Source organism: Narcine bancroftii, chromosome 5 (genome assembly GCF_036971445.1).
Source record: "Narcine bancroftii isolate sNarBan1 chromosome 5, sNarBan1.hap1, whole genome shotgun sequence".
Classification (NCBI taxonomy): domain Eukaryota; kingdom Metazoa; phylum Chordata; class Chondrichthyes; order Torpediniformes; family Narcinidae; genus Narcine; species Narcine bancroftii.
The window spans coordinates 212,733,212-212,745,255 of NC_091473.1; the positions used below are offsets into that span (position 1 = coordinate 212,733,212).

The 12,044-nt window shown below is 53.1% G+C and overlaps 1 protein-coding gene across 2 annotated transcripts in view; it reads right to left on the minus strand.

The window, feature by feature from the left end:
- Positions 1-2,009: 2,009 nt before the first annotated feature.
- The window catches only part of acin1b (apoptotic chromatin condensation inducer 1b), a 52,897-nt gene continuing 42,862 nt past the window's right edge, over positions 2,010-12,044 (minus strand). For both annotated transcript variants that reach the window (XM_069941078.1, XM_069941077.1), the window contains exons 13-18: positions 10,211-10,356; positions 9,121-9,228; positions 7,088-7,195; positions 6,206-6,488; positions 3,894-3,994; positions 2,010-3,129 (exon numbers count right to left, since the gene is read on the minus strand). In XM_069941078.1, the coding sequence (XP_069797179.1) occupies positions 2,881-3,129; positions 3,894-3,994; positions 6,206-6,488; positions 7,088-7,195; positions 9,121-9,228; positions 10,211-10,356 (995 nt within the window). In that variant the 3' untranslated portion in view covers positions 2,010-2,880. The remainder of the gene's footprint in view (positions 3,130-3,893; positions 3,995-6,205; positions 6,489-7,087; positions 7,196-9,120; positions 9,229-10,210; positions 10,357-12,044) is intronic.

Sequence of the window (12,044 nt, forward strand, 5' to 3'; positions counted from 1 at the left end):
TACGCAGTGACACTGTGTCCTCTCTAACATGAATCCCCCCCCTCCCCCTGGGTCACTGATGTTAAATCCCCATCTTCCGGGGTCACTGTGTCCCCACTGATAGTAATCCCTCCCTCCATCTCACCAGAGTTTCAGATTCTCTGACTGTGAAGTTTGCCCACTGGTTAGGTACAAGAGGCCTTGATCCTCTGAGTTGGGGGTGGGGAGTTGCACCATTGGTGAGAGAACAGGGTCTCAGATTCTATGTATTTGTGGAATTTGCATGCTCTCTCAGTGGGTCATGGATCGGAGCCCCAATTTCTTTGGAGTTTGCACGCACCCCCCATGGATCCGCGACAAGATGCTCACATTCTCTGAAGTTTGCACGTTCTTCCCTGCGGGCTGGGATCCAGAGACTGTGGTTTCCTGTCAAGTGTGGAGTTTGTCCCCTTGGTCAAGGTCTGGAGACAAGGGTTCTGTCTGTGTGAAGTTTACAACCTCCCCCACCTAGGTAAGAGTCGAGAGACATTGGTTCTCCTTCCATCTGGATTTTGCAGGCTCTTCCCCAAGGGTCAGGGACCAGAATCCTGGTTCCTTCCTGTGTGTGGAATTTAAACGCTCTGTCCTGCAGTTCAGAGTCCAGAGAATTGAGATCTCTCTGTGTAGAGTTTGCATGTTCTTCTCTGTAGTTAAGGGAGCAGAGGCCTGTGTTCTCTGTGTGGATTTTGCGTGCTCTATCCCTGGGTCAGTGAATGGATACCCAGTTTCTGCCCATGTGGAGTTTGCCTGCTCTCCCATGTGGGACTTGGAGCAGAGACCTGGCTTCTCTTTGTGGAGTTTGCATGATCTCCCCACTGGTCTGTTGCCAGAGATCAAGATTCTCAACCTATGTGGAGTTTACCATTTCCCCCACATGGGACATGGAGCAGAGACCCTGATTCTCTATGTGGAGTTTGCATGCTTCTCCCCTGAGGGACGGGGACCAGAGTCCCAGTTTCTTGTGTGTGGAGTTTGAACATCTGTCTTGTGAGTCAGAAACCAAATCAGCATCTCTCTCTCTCTCTGTTGAGTTTGCATGCTCTCTCTGGGTCAGAGAGGAGGGACCTGGGTTCTCTGTATGGAGTTTTCCATGCTCTCCCCGTGTGTCCGGAACCAGAGACCAGGTTTCTGTGAGGGGTTTGCATACATTACACTGTGGATCACGGAACAGAGTCCCAGATTTGTGTTGAATTTGCAAGCTCTGACAAGCAGGTCTGAGAACAGAGACACGGTTTGTCTGAGTGTGGAGTGTGCATGCACTTTGCCACGTGTCAAGGAGCAGGGTTGCAGGTTGTCCGTGTGTGGAGTTTGCCCTCTCCCATGGGTCATGGTCTGTTTGCGGAGTTTGCAACTTCTGTCCCTTGGGTCAGAGACCCGCTCTCCCACATCTGTCAGGGAACAGAGACCTGGATTCTGTCTGTGAGGAGTTGGCAAGCTCTGTCCTGTGGTACAGAGACCAGTGAAGTTTGAATGCTCTCCCCGTGGGGAGATTCCAATATGCTGGAGCCGCAGTTCTGGTGAAAACCTGTGGGGAAGTAGAGATGCAGCGCTCCTGCGGGGTCTAGCCAGCCAGTCGACTGGCATTAGAACAGCATGGGCTATGAACAGTCTGTCGAGAGAGCTGACGGTGGTTTTAGTTGAAATCCTGCGACCGCAGATCTGCGGCCAAGATGGTGGTGCGTATTAATTAGCAGCAGCCATGGGGGGGCTGCAGACTCCAGAACACCAGAGGATGGGAAGATCACGCCCTGTCTGAGAGAGAAGGTGAGGAGACGACCTACGGGGACAGTGACCACGGTGGCAGACCGGTGCAAGCGGTGGGCTGCTGGTGACTCGAGGTGAGGAAGCTGCAGACTGCTGGAGGGGAGGTAACCAACCTTGATGGTTGGTGGTCTCTCCAACCTCACCACTTTGCCCTGATTCAGCCTGAGCTCATTCCTTCCCCACAAAGTGCTATTCTCCCCTCACCAAGAAAATACGCCTCCACAGACAAATGTACAGCCAGTTTTATTTGACATCCAAAAGGCAGAAAATAAAAAGGAAAATTAGGTATGAGGTCTGGACCACAAGCTGTCATTTCATCGTTCCATGAGGTGGAGATTGCGGGTGTGGGAGAGTTGAACGAGGCTCACTACCCGACACTATTTGGAGAGACTCCTGCTGCTATCTCTGGGCACCAATGAAAAGAGGGAACTAGTGGGAGGCACCCCCTGCCCTGCATCCCTCCACCAGACCAGTCCTGTATCACACCTCCCCACCCCAGAGGGGAAGAGGATGATTTTTCACAATAATTAAAAAAAATACCAGAGGGGGATGGTGGGAGAGTAAGGAGGAGGGGAGAGGGAAGGACTGGTGACGGGAGAGATCCCAGGAATGGGAGCACACCCTGGAAGTGGGCATGGAGGAGAGGGGATGAGGGTAGGGAAGTCCCGGGGTGTGGATGTGGAGAAGGAGTGGGAAGGGACTTGGGGGAGGGGCTCAGGGTTGAGTAAGGGAATTGGATGGTGTGGGGCCAGGGAAGGGAAGTGGTCAGGGTTAAGGAAGAGGGATTTGGGGTGGGGGCAGTCAAGGGGAGGGGGCAGTCAAGGGGAGGGCTCAGGAGAGGAATGAAAAGGAGGAATCAGTGGAGGGGAGAAGGGATCAGGGACGTAGGAAGAGGGGAGGGGAATGCAGGAAAAGGGAAGGGGTGGCACGGGAAGGAAGTGGTCGAGGGAGAGACTGAAGGGGCAGGGACGAGATGGGTTGGGAGTGGGCGGATAGGTTCGGGATGGACGAGGGGTGATAGGAGGAGAGGGATTGGGAGTTGTAGGCCTGGGTGGGCACAGCAGAGGGGGGAGTGGAGGAGGTGGTGGTGTGGGTGGGTCAGCGGCGGCTGTGTTCTCGCCTTGTTGTGCTGTGACTCCGACTGTGTCTCTTGGCATCCCGACGTTCCCGGTCCCGGCTGTGCTCTCGCTTACGCTCAGATTCTCGGCTTCGCTCTGCCTCCTTCTCCCGTTCTTTTGCTCGCTCCTTCCGCTCCTCCTCTCGCTTCCGCTCCTCCTCCTCCTGCTCCTTCCGCCTCCGCTCACGCTCCCGTGCCCGGTCCGCTCTCTCTGACTCCTTCCGCAGGACCTGCCGGGAAATCGGGGTCAGTGTGTGGGACACCTCCTTTCACAGCCCCACCCTCCCTCTCCCCATCTCCTTCTGAACCTTCCCTGGACTGTTAAACAGTTTCCTCAACTCCACCCCTTCCTCTAGCAACTCATCCTGCACTTTAGGTGCCCCTCAAATCCCCTTTAAATCTCTTCCCCCCCCCCCCTAACCCTATACCCTGGAGGTAAGAGATGGAAACCATCCTTATTCATGGGCCTCATGGGTTTATAAACCTTGAGCAGGTCTTCCATCAGCCTCTTGGGGTCTCTCTGTTCCACAAGCTTGCCCACGATTCACTGTGTCAGTCCTTGAAACCGAGGTTCCAGAAGGTTCTGCCCACAGCCTCCGATGCTCCAGCCTCTCCTTCAATCTCGCGCTCTTCCAGTCCCCAGAATATCTGGGGAATATTTCCTGCCCCCTCTCCAGCTCGATGATATCTGACTTTGACAGTGAATTGTGTGGAGTGCTATAGAACAGAGTCCTTGGGGTACGAGGACTGACATGGTGAATGCGAAACCCGAGGAGTATTGTAGAATAGAGTCCTCGGGGCATGAAGACTGACAGGGAGCAGGGATGTTCCTTTACAACTGATCGAGAAATGGGACTTGGAGCATCATGGTCAGCACTGATCGCCCAACTATACAAGCTATGTAGTTGAGCTAGAGAGGGTGCAGACTAGATTCCCCAGGATGGTCCTAGGACTGGAGTTCTCAGGAAGGTTGGGAGCCAACACACCCCCTCACCTGTTCGACAGTCAGGGGGAGCCAGTAGATGCATGGGGCAGCCTTGGTTTTCCGGAAAAGATCATCTAGCAGCTTGGCAGGAGGCTCCTCTGGGACTTTCTCTGTACAACGGCAACACAAGTGTTAAAATGGGAGTGGTGGGGAGGAACAGGGAAGGTGGGGAGGGGAAAGGGTCAGGACTAATTTTTAGTTTTCAGTTTGTGCAATGATCTTATGTTGTGCAATTTTTTTCCCTGTGACAAAAGTATGTATGCACTGAATGCTTGTTCAAATGTAAACTTGAAATTGTTTCAAGCTAATTTTGGCACAGCCTGTCTCTCATGGCTAATAAAATGGTATTGGCATGTTTTAATATAATACAAGTCTGATGGCATTCTATGAAATAACATATTTAGTTAAGATTTTATTCTATATTTTGAAGTACTTTGTTCAGTTTGTTATTCCCTTAAATAAAATATCAATGAGTGTTTCTTATTTTTATGTGATGCAATGTTGAAATAAATTAATAATGACCTCATGAGCTTTTGGTGTAGCAGTTTCTACTATTTTGTTCAGCCATTCAACTTTAAACAATCTTGCAGTTCTTTTCCGCTTCACACCCTTCACTTCTTTTGAATTAGACATAGTGAATCCATATTTTTGTTTCAATAAAAACTCAGTAAGCTATCTACAGAAGTTGAAACAGATCTTCATAAACTTTACAATAGGAACCTTGTCTGCCAAATATGGCTGCAGCCATACAAACTGGAACAGGGAGGTGAGGTGACATAAATTTGTGATGTGCAAATGGGATATTTGAAAAGCCGACTAACTAGTTACCAGAAGCAGTTAGCTAAGAGATTATTTTCCAGAAGTATTAACTATTGCATTATTTTAGGTCACTAACCTTTTGTGTGCTCATTCATTTCCTTTGTGCGCTGGTTGTGAAACGTGTGCACAAGCGCTCAGCTTAAGAGGGAACAGTGGGAGGGAGGGGTGAAGGAGTTGACCCCAGTTGGGCAGGAGGAAGGGAACCAGAATGAGAGGGCAGTGAATAAGGCAGAAGATAAACACATAGACGCATTGTGAATCATGATCGCGACGAAGACAAAATTGCAAGCATAAGATTAAGGATATAACGAGAACTTTGCAACCAGCAGGGAGGACGGCAGAACGGCAATGGCTGGGGTTTTTGTGAGAAATAAGGAAAGTGCTTAAAAAAAAACAAGAAAGGATTGAATGGAAAAATACCATGATGTGGTTGACAAGTCAAAGCCAAAGCAAGAGTAGACAAGGAAGCAAAAATTAGTGGGACGATAGAGAATAGAGGATCAATAGAAAGTTTGCAGATGATACAAAGAAATAGGTGGAGGGGGTAGGTAGTGATGAGGGAATAGAGAGGCTGCAGACAGATTAGGAGACTAAGAAGTAGTTGAGACGGTGGTGAAAAAGGCGAATGCAACATTGGCATTCATATCGACAGGAATATAATGTCAGAGCAGGGATGTGATGTTGATACCTTTGAAAAGGCACCGGTGAGGACTTGCTTGAAGTATGGGGGACAATTTTAAGCTCCTTATTTAAAAAAGGATATGCTACCTTTGGAGAGGGTTCAGAGAAGAAGATTCAAAGAAAGATTCCTAGAATGAAGGGATTACCAGGTGAGGAACACCTGATGGCCCTTAGATTGTATGCCTTGGAGTCAGAAGAATGAGGGGGAACCTCATGGAAGCATTTTGAATGTTGAAAGACCTGGAAAGAGTAGATGTAACAAAGTTGTTTCCCATGGTTGGGAAATCTAGGAAAACATTTCAGGATTGGACAGTGCCCATTTAAAACAGGGAAGTGGAATAATTCCTTCAGCCCCATGGGGTTGAACCTCTGGAATTGGCTACAGGGGTGGAGGTGGAGACAAAATCATTGGGTGTACCTTAATAATCATGGCATCAAGGGGTATGGGGAGAATGTAGGGGAGTGGCACTGAGTGGGAGAGAAGGGGAGGGGAGGCTAGTGGAGGGAGAGGAGGGGAAGGCGAGAGGAGTGGAGGTGAGGGGGAGACGTGAGAAGGGGAAGGGAGGAGAGGTGAAGTGAAAGGAGAGGGAGGGGTGAAGGGGAAGTGGAGGGAGATGTGGGACTGGAGGGAGGGAGGAAAGGGGATGTGGGACAGGGACATGGGACAGGAGGAGGGGAAGCAAGACAGGAGAGGGAGAAGGGGGAGGGGGACACAGGACAGGTGGGGGACACGGGAAGGGAAAACGGGATGGAAGTGGGATGGGAGAGATATGCGTGACGGGAGGGAGAGGGGATAAGGGATGGGGGATGGTCAAGCCTACCTTTCTTCTCGCTCCTCTTCTCTTTGGACTTGGCTCGGTCCTTGCGGCGCCGCTCGTGGGACCGGGACCGGGACCGGATCTTGCCCCCTTCCTGTCCCTCATACTCTCGCACCTTGTCCCTGTCCCATTCTCTCTGCCCCCGGGTGCGTTCTCGCCGCTCCATCTCCCTCTCTCTCTCAGCCCACTGGTCCCGGGCAGCGCGCTCAAGGTCCCTCAGCTCCAAACGCTGCTCGTCTGGCCTGGGCTCTGTCCGTTCCGTCCGCAGTCCCTTGTGGAAGTCCAGCTGTGGTGTGGCAGAGCAGCTTGAGGAAGACTTCCTGTGGTACTCCCATTTCTCTCTTCCCCTCCTCCATCAGCCATACCCCCAGACCGTCTGCCTCTCCCCACCAATCCCTTCTCTTCCCATTGTTCCCAGCTTTGCTCCACCACCCCTCTTGGCCCCCCATCCCAGTCACAGCCCTGACCCTTCCTCCAGACCCCCATACCCTTCCCCAGTCTCCAACCCCTACCCTCACCCAGTCTCCCTTCCTCCCAGCTTCCTCCATTCACCCTGGCTCTCCAGTCTCTGCCCCCCCTCCCCCGCAGGCTCCCTCCTCTCTGCCCCTTCAATCCCTCCTCCAGCCTCTGTACCCTCCCCCCGGACCCTCCAGTCCCCTTTCCCTCTCCCTTCCCCTTTAGACCCCCAGCCTCCCTTTCCTTCCCGTTGGAAGCTGATCCCCTCCACCCGGAATCCCAGGCTTACTGCCCTCCAGCACAGCCCCTTCTTCCTCCAGCCTCATCAATTCCCCCCCCCCCCCCCCACCCGACTCTCTCTGGCCTCCCCCACTCCCATCTCATCCCATCCACCCAGATCCTCAGCCTCCACGGGTTGACACCACTCACCTCATCTTGCTCCGCATAATCCACAGCCAGAAATTTGGGATTGGAGGCAGGCCACTTCACGCCATGGAGGGAGTTCCTGGTCAGCACTGCCTCCTCCATACACGAGTACTGTGGATGCAAGGTAGAGAGGTCAAGCTCCCTCACGTCCCATCTCTCCCACTCTGTCTCCCTCACTCCCTTGGTCTCTTCCACTCTCCCTCACTCCCTGGGTCTCTCCACACTCCCTCAGATCCCAGGTCTCTCCCACTCTCCCACACTTCCTGGGTCTCTTCCACTCTGGTCCCTCACATCCTGGGTCTCTCCCACTCTCCCTCACATCCCGGATCTCTCCCACTCTGTCTCCCTTACATCCCAGGTCTATCTCACTCTCCAGGCCTCTCCCCTCTGTCTCCCTCACTCCCCGGGTCTCTCCCACTCTCTCACATCCCGGGTCTCTCCCAGTCTGTCTCCCTCACTCCCCGGGTCTCTCCCACTCTCCCTCACTCCCTGGGTCTCTTCCACTTTCCCTCACATCCTGGGTCTCTCCCACTCTCCCTCACATCCCGGATCTCTCCCACTCTGTCTCCCTTACATCCCAGGTCTCTCTCACCCTCCGGGCCTCTCCCCTCTGTCTCCCTCACTCCCCGGGTCTCTCCCACTCTCTCTCACATCCCGGGTCTCTCCCAGTCTGTCTCCCTCACTCCCCGGGTCTCTCCCACTCTGTCCCCCTCAATCCCTGGGTCTCTCCCACTCTCCCTCACTCCCCAGGTCTCTCCCACTCTCCCTCACTCCCCAGGTCTCTCCCACTCTCCCTCACTCCCCAGGTCTCTCCCACTCTTCCTCACTCCCCGGGTCTCTCCCATTCTGTCTCCCTCACTCCCCGGGTCACTCCCAGTCTGATCCCTCACTCCCCGGGTCTCTCCCACTCTGTCTCCCTCACTCCCCGGGTCTCTCCCATTATGTCTCCCTCACTCCCCGGGTCTCTCCCACTCTGTCTCCCTCACTCCCCGGGTCTCTCCCAGTCTGATCCCTCACTCCCCGGGTCTCTCCTACTCTGTCTCCCTCACTCCCCGGGTCTCTCCCACTCTGTCTCCCTCACTCCCCGGGTCTCTCCCAGTCTGATCCCTCACTCCCCGGGTCTCTCCTACTCTGTCTCCCTCACTCCCCGGGTCTCTCCCATTCTGTCTCCCTCACTCCCCGGGTCTCTCCCACTCTGTCCCCCTCAATCCCTGGGTCTCTCCCACTCTCCCTCACTCCCCAGGTCTCTCCCACTCTCCCTCACTCCCCAGGTCTCTCCCACTCTCCCTCACTCCCCAGGTCTCTCCCACTCTTCCTCACTCCCCGGGTCTCTCCCACTCTCCCTCACTCCCCAGGTCTCTCCCACTCTCCCTCACTCCCCGGGTCTCTCCCACTCTGTCTCCCTCACTCCCCAGGTCTCTCCCAGTCTGATCCCTCACTCCCCGGGTCTCTCCAACTCTGTCTCCCTCACTCCCCGGGTCTCTCCCACTCTGTCTCCCTCACTCCCTGGGTCTCTCCCACTCTGTCTCCCCCACTCCCCGGGTCTCTCCCAGTCTGTCTCCCTCACTTCCCGGGTCTCTCCCAGTCTGATCCCTCACTCCCCGGGTCTCTCCTACTCTGTCTCCCTCACTCCCCGGGTCTCTCCTACTCTGTCTCCATCACTCCCCGGGTCTCTTCCACTCTCGCTCACATCCTGTATCTCTCCCATTCTGTCCCCCTCATGCCCCATCTCTCCCACTCCCCCCTACACCCTGTCTCTCCCTCGCCCTGTGTCTCTCCCACTCTCCCTCATGCCCCATGTCTATCCCACTCTCCCTCCTGCATGCCCGTCTCTCCCACTCTCCCTCCTGCATGCCCCACGTCTCTCCCACTCTCTCTCCCACCCTGTGTCTTTCCCCCTTTCTCTCCCTTACGTCCCATATCTACAACACTCTTCCTCACTTCCCATATTTCTCTACTGAGTGTCTCCCCCAATCTCCCTGACTCCACCACTCTCTCCCTAACGAACAGGATGTCTCTTACTCCCTCATACCTACCGTTGCGTAACAATGTGACTTGATCTTGTCAATCCAGAACCCTTCCTCAATCAGGGTCCCAGTCCGATGCAGTAATTCTTTCAGCTGTCCCAGGGTGAATGGCCTGACCTGTGTGGCAATCATCGAGAAGCAGGTTCTGAGCTAAAGTTTAGGTCTAGTGGCACCAGTGTAGTCTAACCATGGATACGGAGATGAGATCTGTGCATGGTGCTCCCATCCTGGAATGACCAAGGGATACAGAGACGGTGCATGGTGTTCTGGTGTGGGATATGGACATGGGTATTGCGCATAGTGCTCCCGATGTGGTCTGACCTGGGGATTCAGAGACTGAAACTACACATGGTTCTCCCATTTTGGTCTTCACAGGGATAGGGAGAGTCACGGTGTTCCTGGTGTGGTATACAGATTGGGGAATTGTGCATGGTGTACCTGGTGTGGGCTGACTCAGAGATACGGAGACAGGCTCTGTATATGGTGCTCCCAGTGTGATTTGACCCAGATATATGGAAATGGGAACTGTGCATGGTGTACGTGGTGTGGGCTGACTCATAGATACTGTTCTGGGTGCAATCTGACACAAGGATAAATAGATCGGCAACTGTGCAGTGATGCCAGGAGGACTGACCCAGGGATATGGAGTTGGGAATTATGCATGGTGTGCCTCTAGAGATCTGACCCAGGGATATTGCAATCCTGATGTGGTCAGTCACAGGTATACAAAGACTGGGAACTATGCATTGTGACGCTGGTTTTGGATTATGGAGGTGGGAACTGTGCACCATGTTCCGGGTGTGCTCAGATAATGGGATATAGGGACGGGATTGTGCTGGGCATATGGAGAGGGGAACTGTGTACGGTGCACCCAGTGTGATCTCACCCAGGGAGACAGAAACGAGAACTGTGCACGGTGATCAGTTCCAGGGTCAGGGTGACCCATATGTTGCATGGCAACATACCTGGTGTGTTCTGACCCAGAGATCTAGAGATGGGAACTTTGGACAGTGCACACCCTGTGGGCTGACCGAGGGATCCAGAGATGGGAACTGTGCACAGAGCTTCTGGTCTGATGCAGTTTGATCCAGACACTCACCAGGTTACAGATGTGGACGATGGGGCTGGTCTTCCCCCGGGCTGGGGAGGGATTCTGTGCCGGTCGCACTGGATCATCGATCGTCACGGACACCCCCGTCTTCTGCTGGCTGATCGATCGTCTGACCACAGTCTCACTGGGCGTCACTGTGGGTGCGAGGCAGCGGGAAGAGAGAGAAAGAGGGGGGTGGGGGAGAGAGACGGTGGGAGCAGGAGGGGAAAGAAAGAGAAGTAAGGGGGAGGGAATAGTCTGTTCCTCTGGCTGAGTCAGATAACACTGTTTTCTTTGAAAGACCCACTCAACCCACCCCCACTGTCATGTCGCCACACCTCTAGAATGGCCCTCCCATACCACCTTGGTTCCCCACCCCCACTGATCTCAGTCCCTTTCCCAACACTTCACCCTCCATCCCACCCCCATCAGGTCCCACTCCCCTACAACCCTCCTTGTGCCGCCTACACGACACTCCTCCATAGAAACATAGAAGATAGGAGCAGGAGTAGATCATTCGACCCTTCGAGCCTGCTCCGCCATTCAACGAGATCATGGCTGATCTTACAGTTCAGTACCCCGTCCCCGCCTTCTCTCCGTAACCTTTAATACCCTTGTTCTGAAGAAATAGATCCAATTTCCTCTTAAATATATTGAATGAACCTGCCTCTACTGCCCTCTGTGGCAATGAATTCCACAGATTCACCACCCTCTGGGTCAAGAAATTCCTCCTCATCTCGGTCCTAAATGGTTTGCCTATTATCCTCAAACCATGGCCCCGGGTTCTGGATTTTCCCACCATTGGGAACATCCCATCTGCATCCATTCTGTCCAGTCCTGCCAGAATTTTATATGTCTCTATGAGATCCCCTCTCAATCTTCGAAACTCCAGCGAGTACGATCCCAATTTGCGCAATCTTTCCTCATAAGTCATTCCTGCCATTCCAGGTATCAGCCTGGTGAATCGCCTCTGCACTCCCTCCATTGCAAGAACATCCTTCCTTAGATAAGGTGACCAAAACTGCACACAATACTCCAGGTGGGGTCTCACCAAGGCCCTGTACAGCTGCAATAAAGTATCGTTGTTCCTATACTCAAACCCTCTTGATATGAAGGCCAACATACCATTTGCCTTTTTAACCGCCTGCTGTACCTGCATGCTCGCCTTCAGAGACTGGTGTACAAGTACCCCTAGGTCTCTCTGCACTTCCCCATCTCTTAATCTATTGCCATTCAAATAGTAATCTGCCCTCCGGTTTGTATTACCAAAGTGGATAACCTCACATTTATCCACATTGTAGTGCATTTGCCATGTATCTGCCCAGTCCCTCAATTTATCCACATCACACTGGAGCTTCCTGACCCCCTCTTCTGTGCACACAACCCCTCCTAGCTTAGTGTCATCTGCAAATTTGGAGATATTACATCCAATCCCCTCATCCAGATCATTAATGTAAATTGTGAACAGCTGGGGTCCCAGTCCAGATCCCTGTGGCACCCCACTGGTCACCGCCTGCCACTCAGAAAACGAGCCATTTATCCCAACTCTCTGTCTTCTACCTCCAGCCAGTTCTCAATCCACATCAATACTTTGTCCCCAATCCTATGAGCCTTGATTTTGGAAGCCAGTCGTTTATGCGGGACCTTATCGAAGGCCTTTTGGAAGTCCAGGTACACCACATCCACTGGCTCTCCCCCATCTATTTTACCTGTCACCAACTCAAAGAATTCCAATAGATTTGTCAAGCACGATTTACCTTTTGTAAATCCATGTTGACTCCGTCCGATCCCTTCTCTGCTAGTCATATGCTCCGCTATTACATCCTTAATAATGGATTCCATC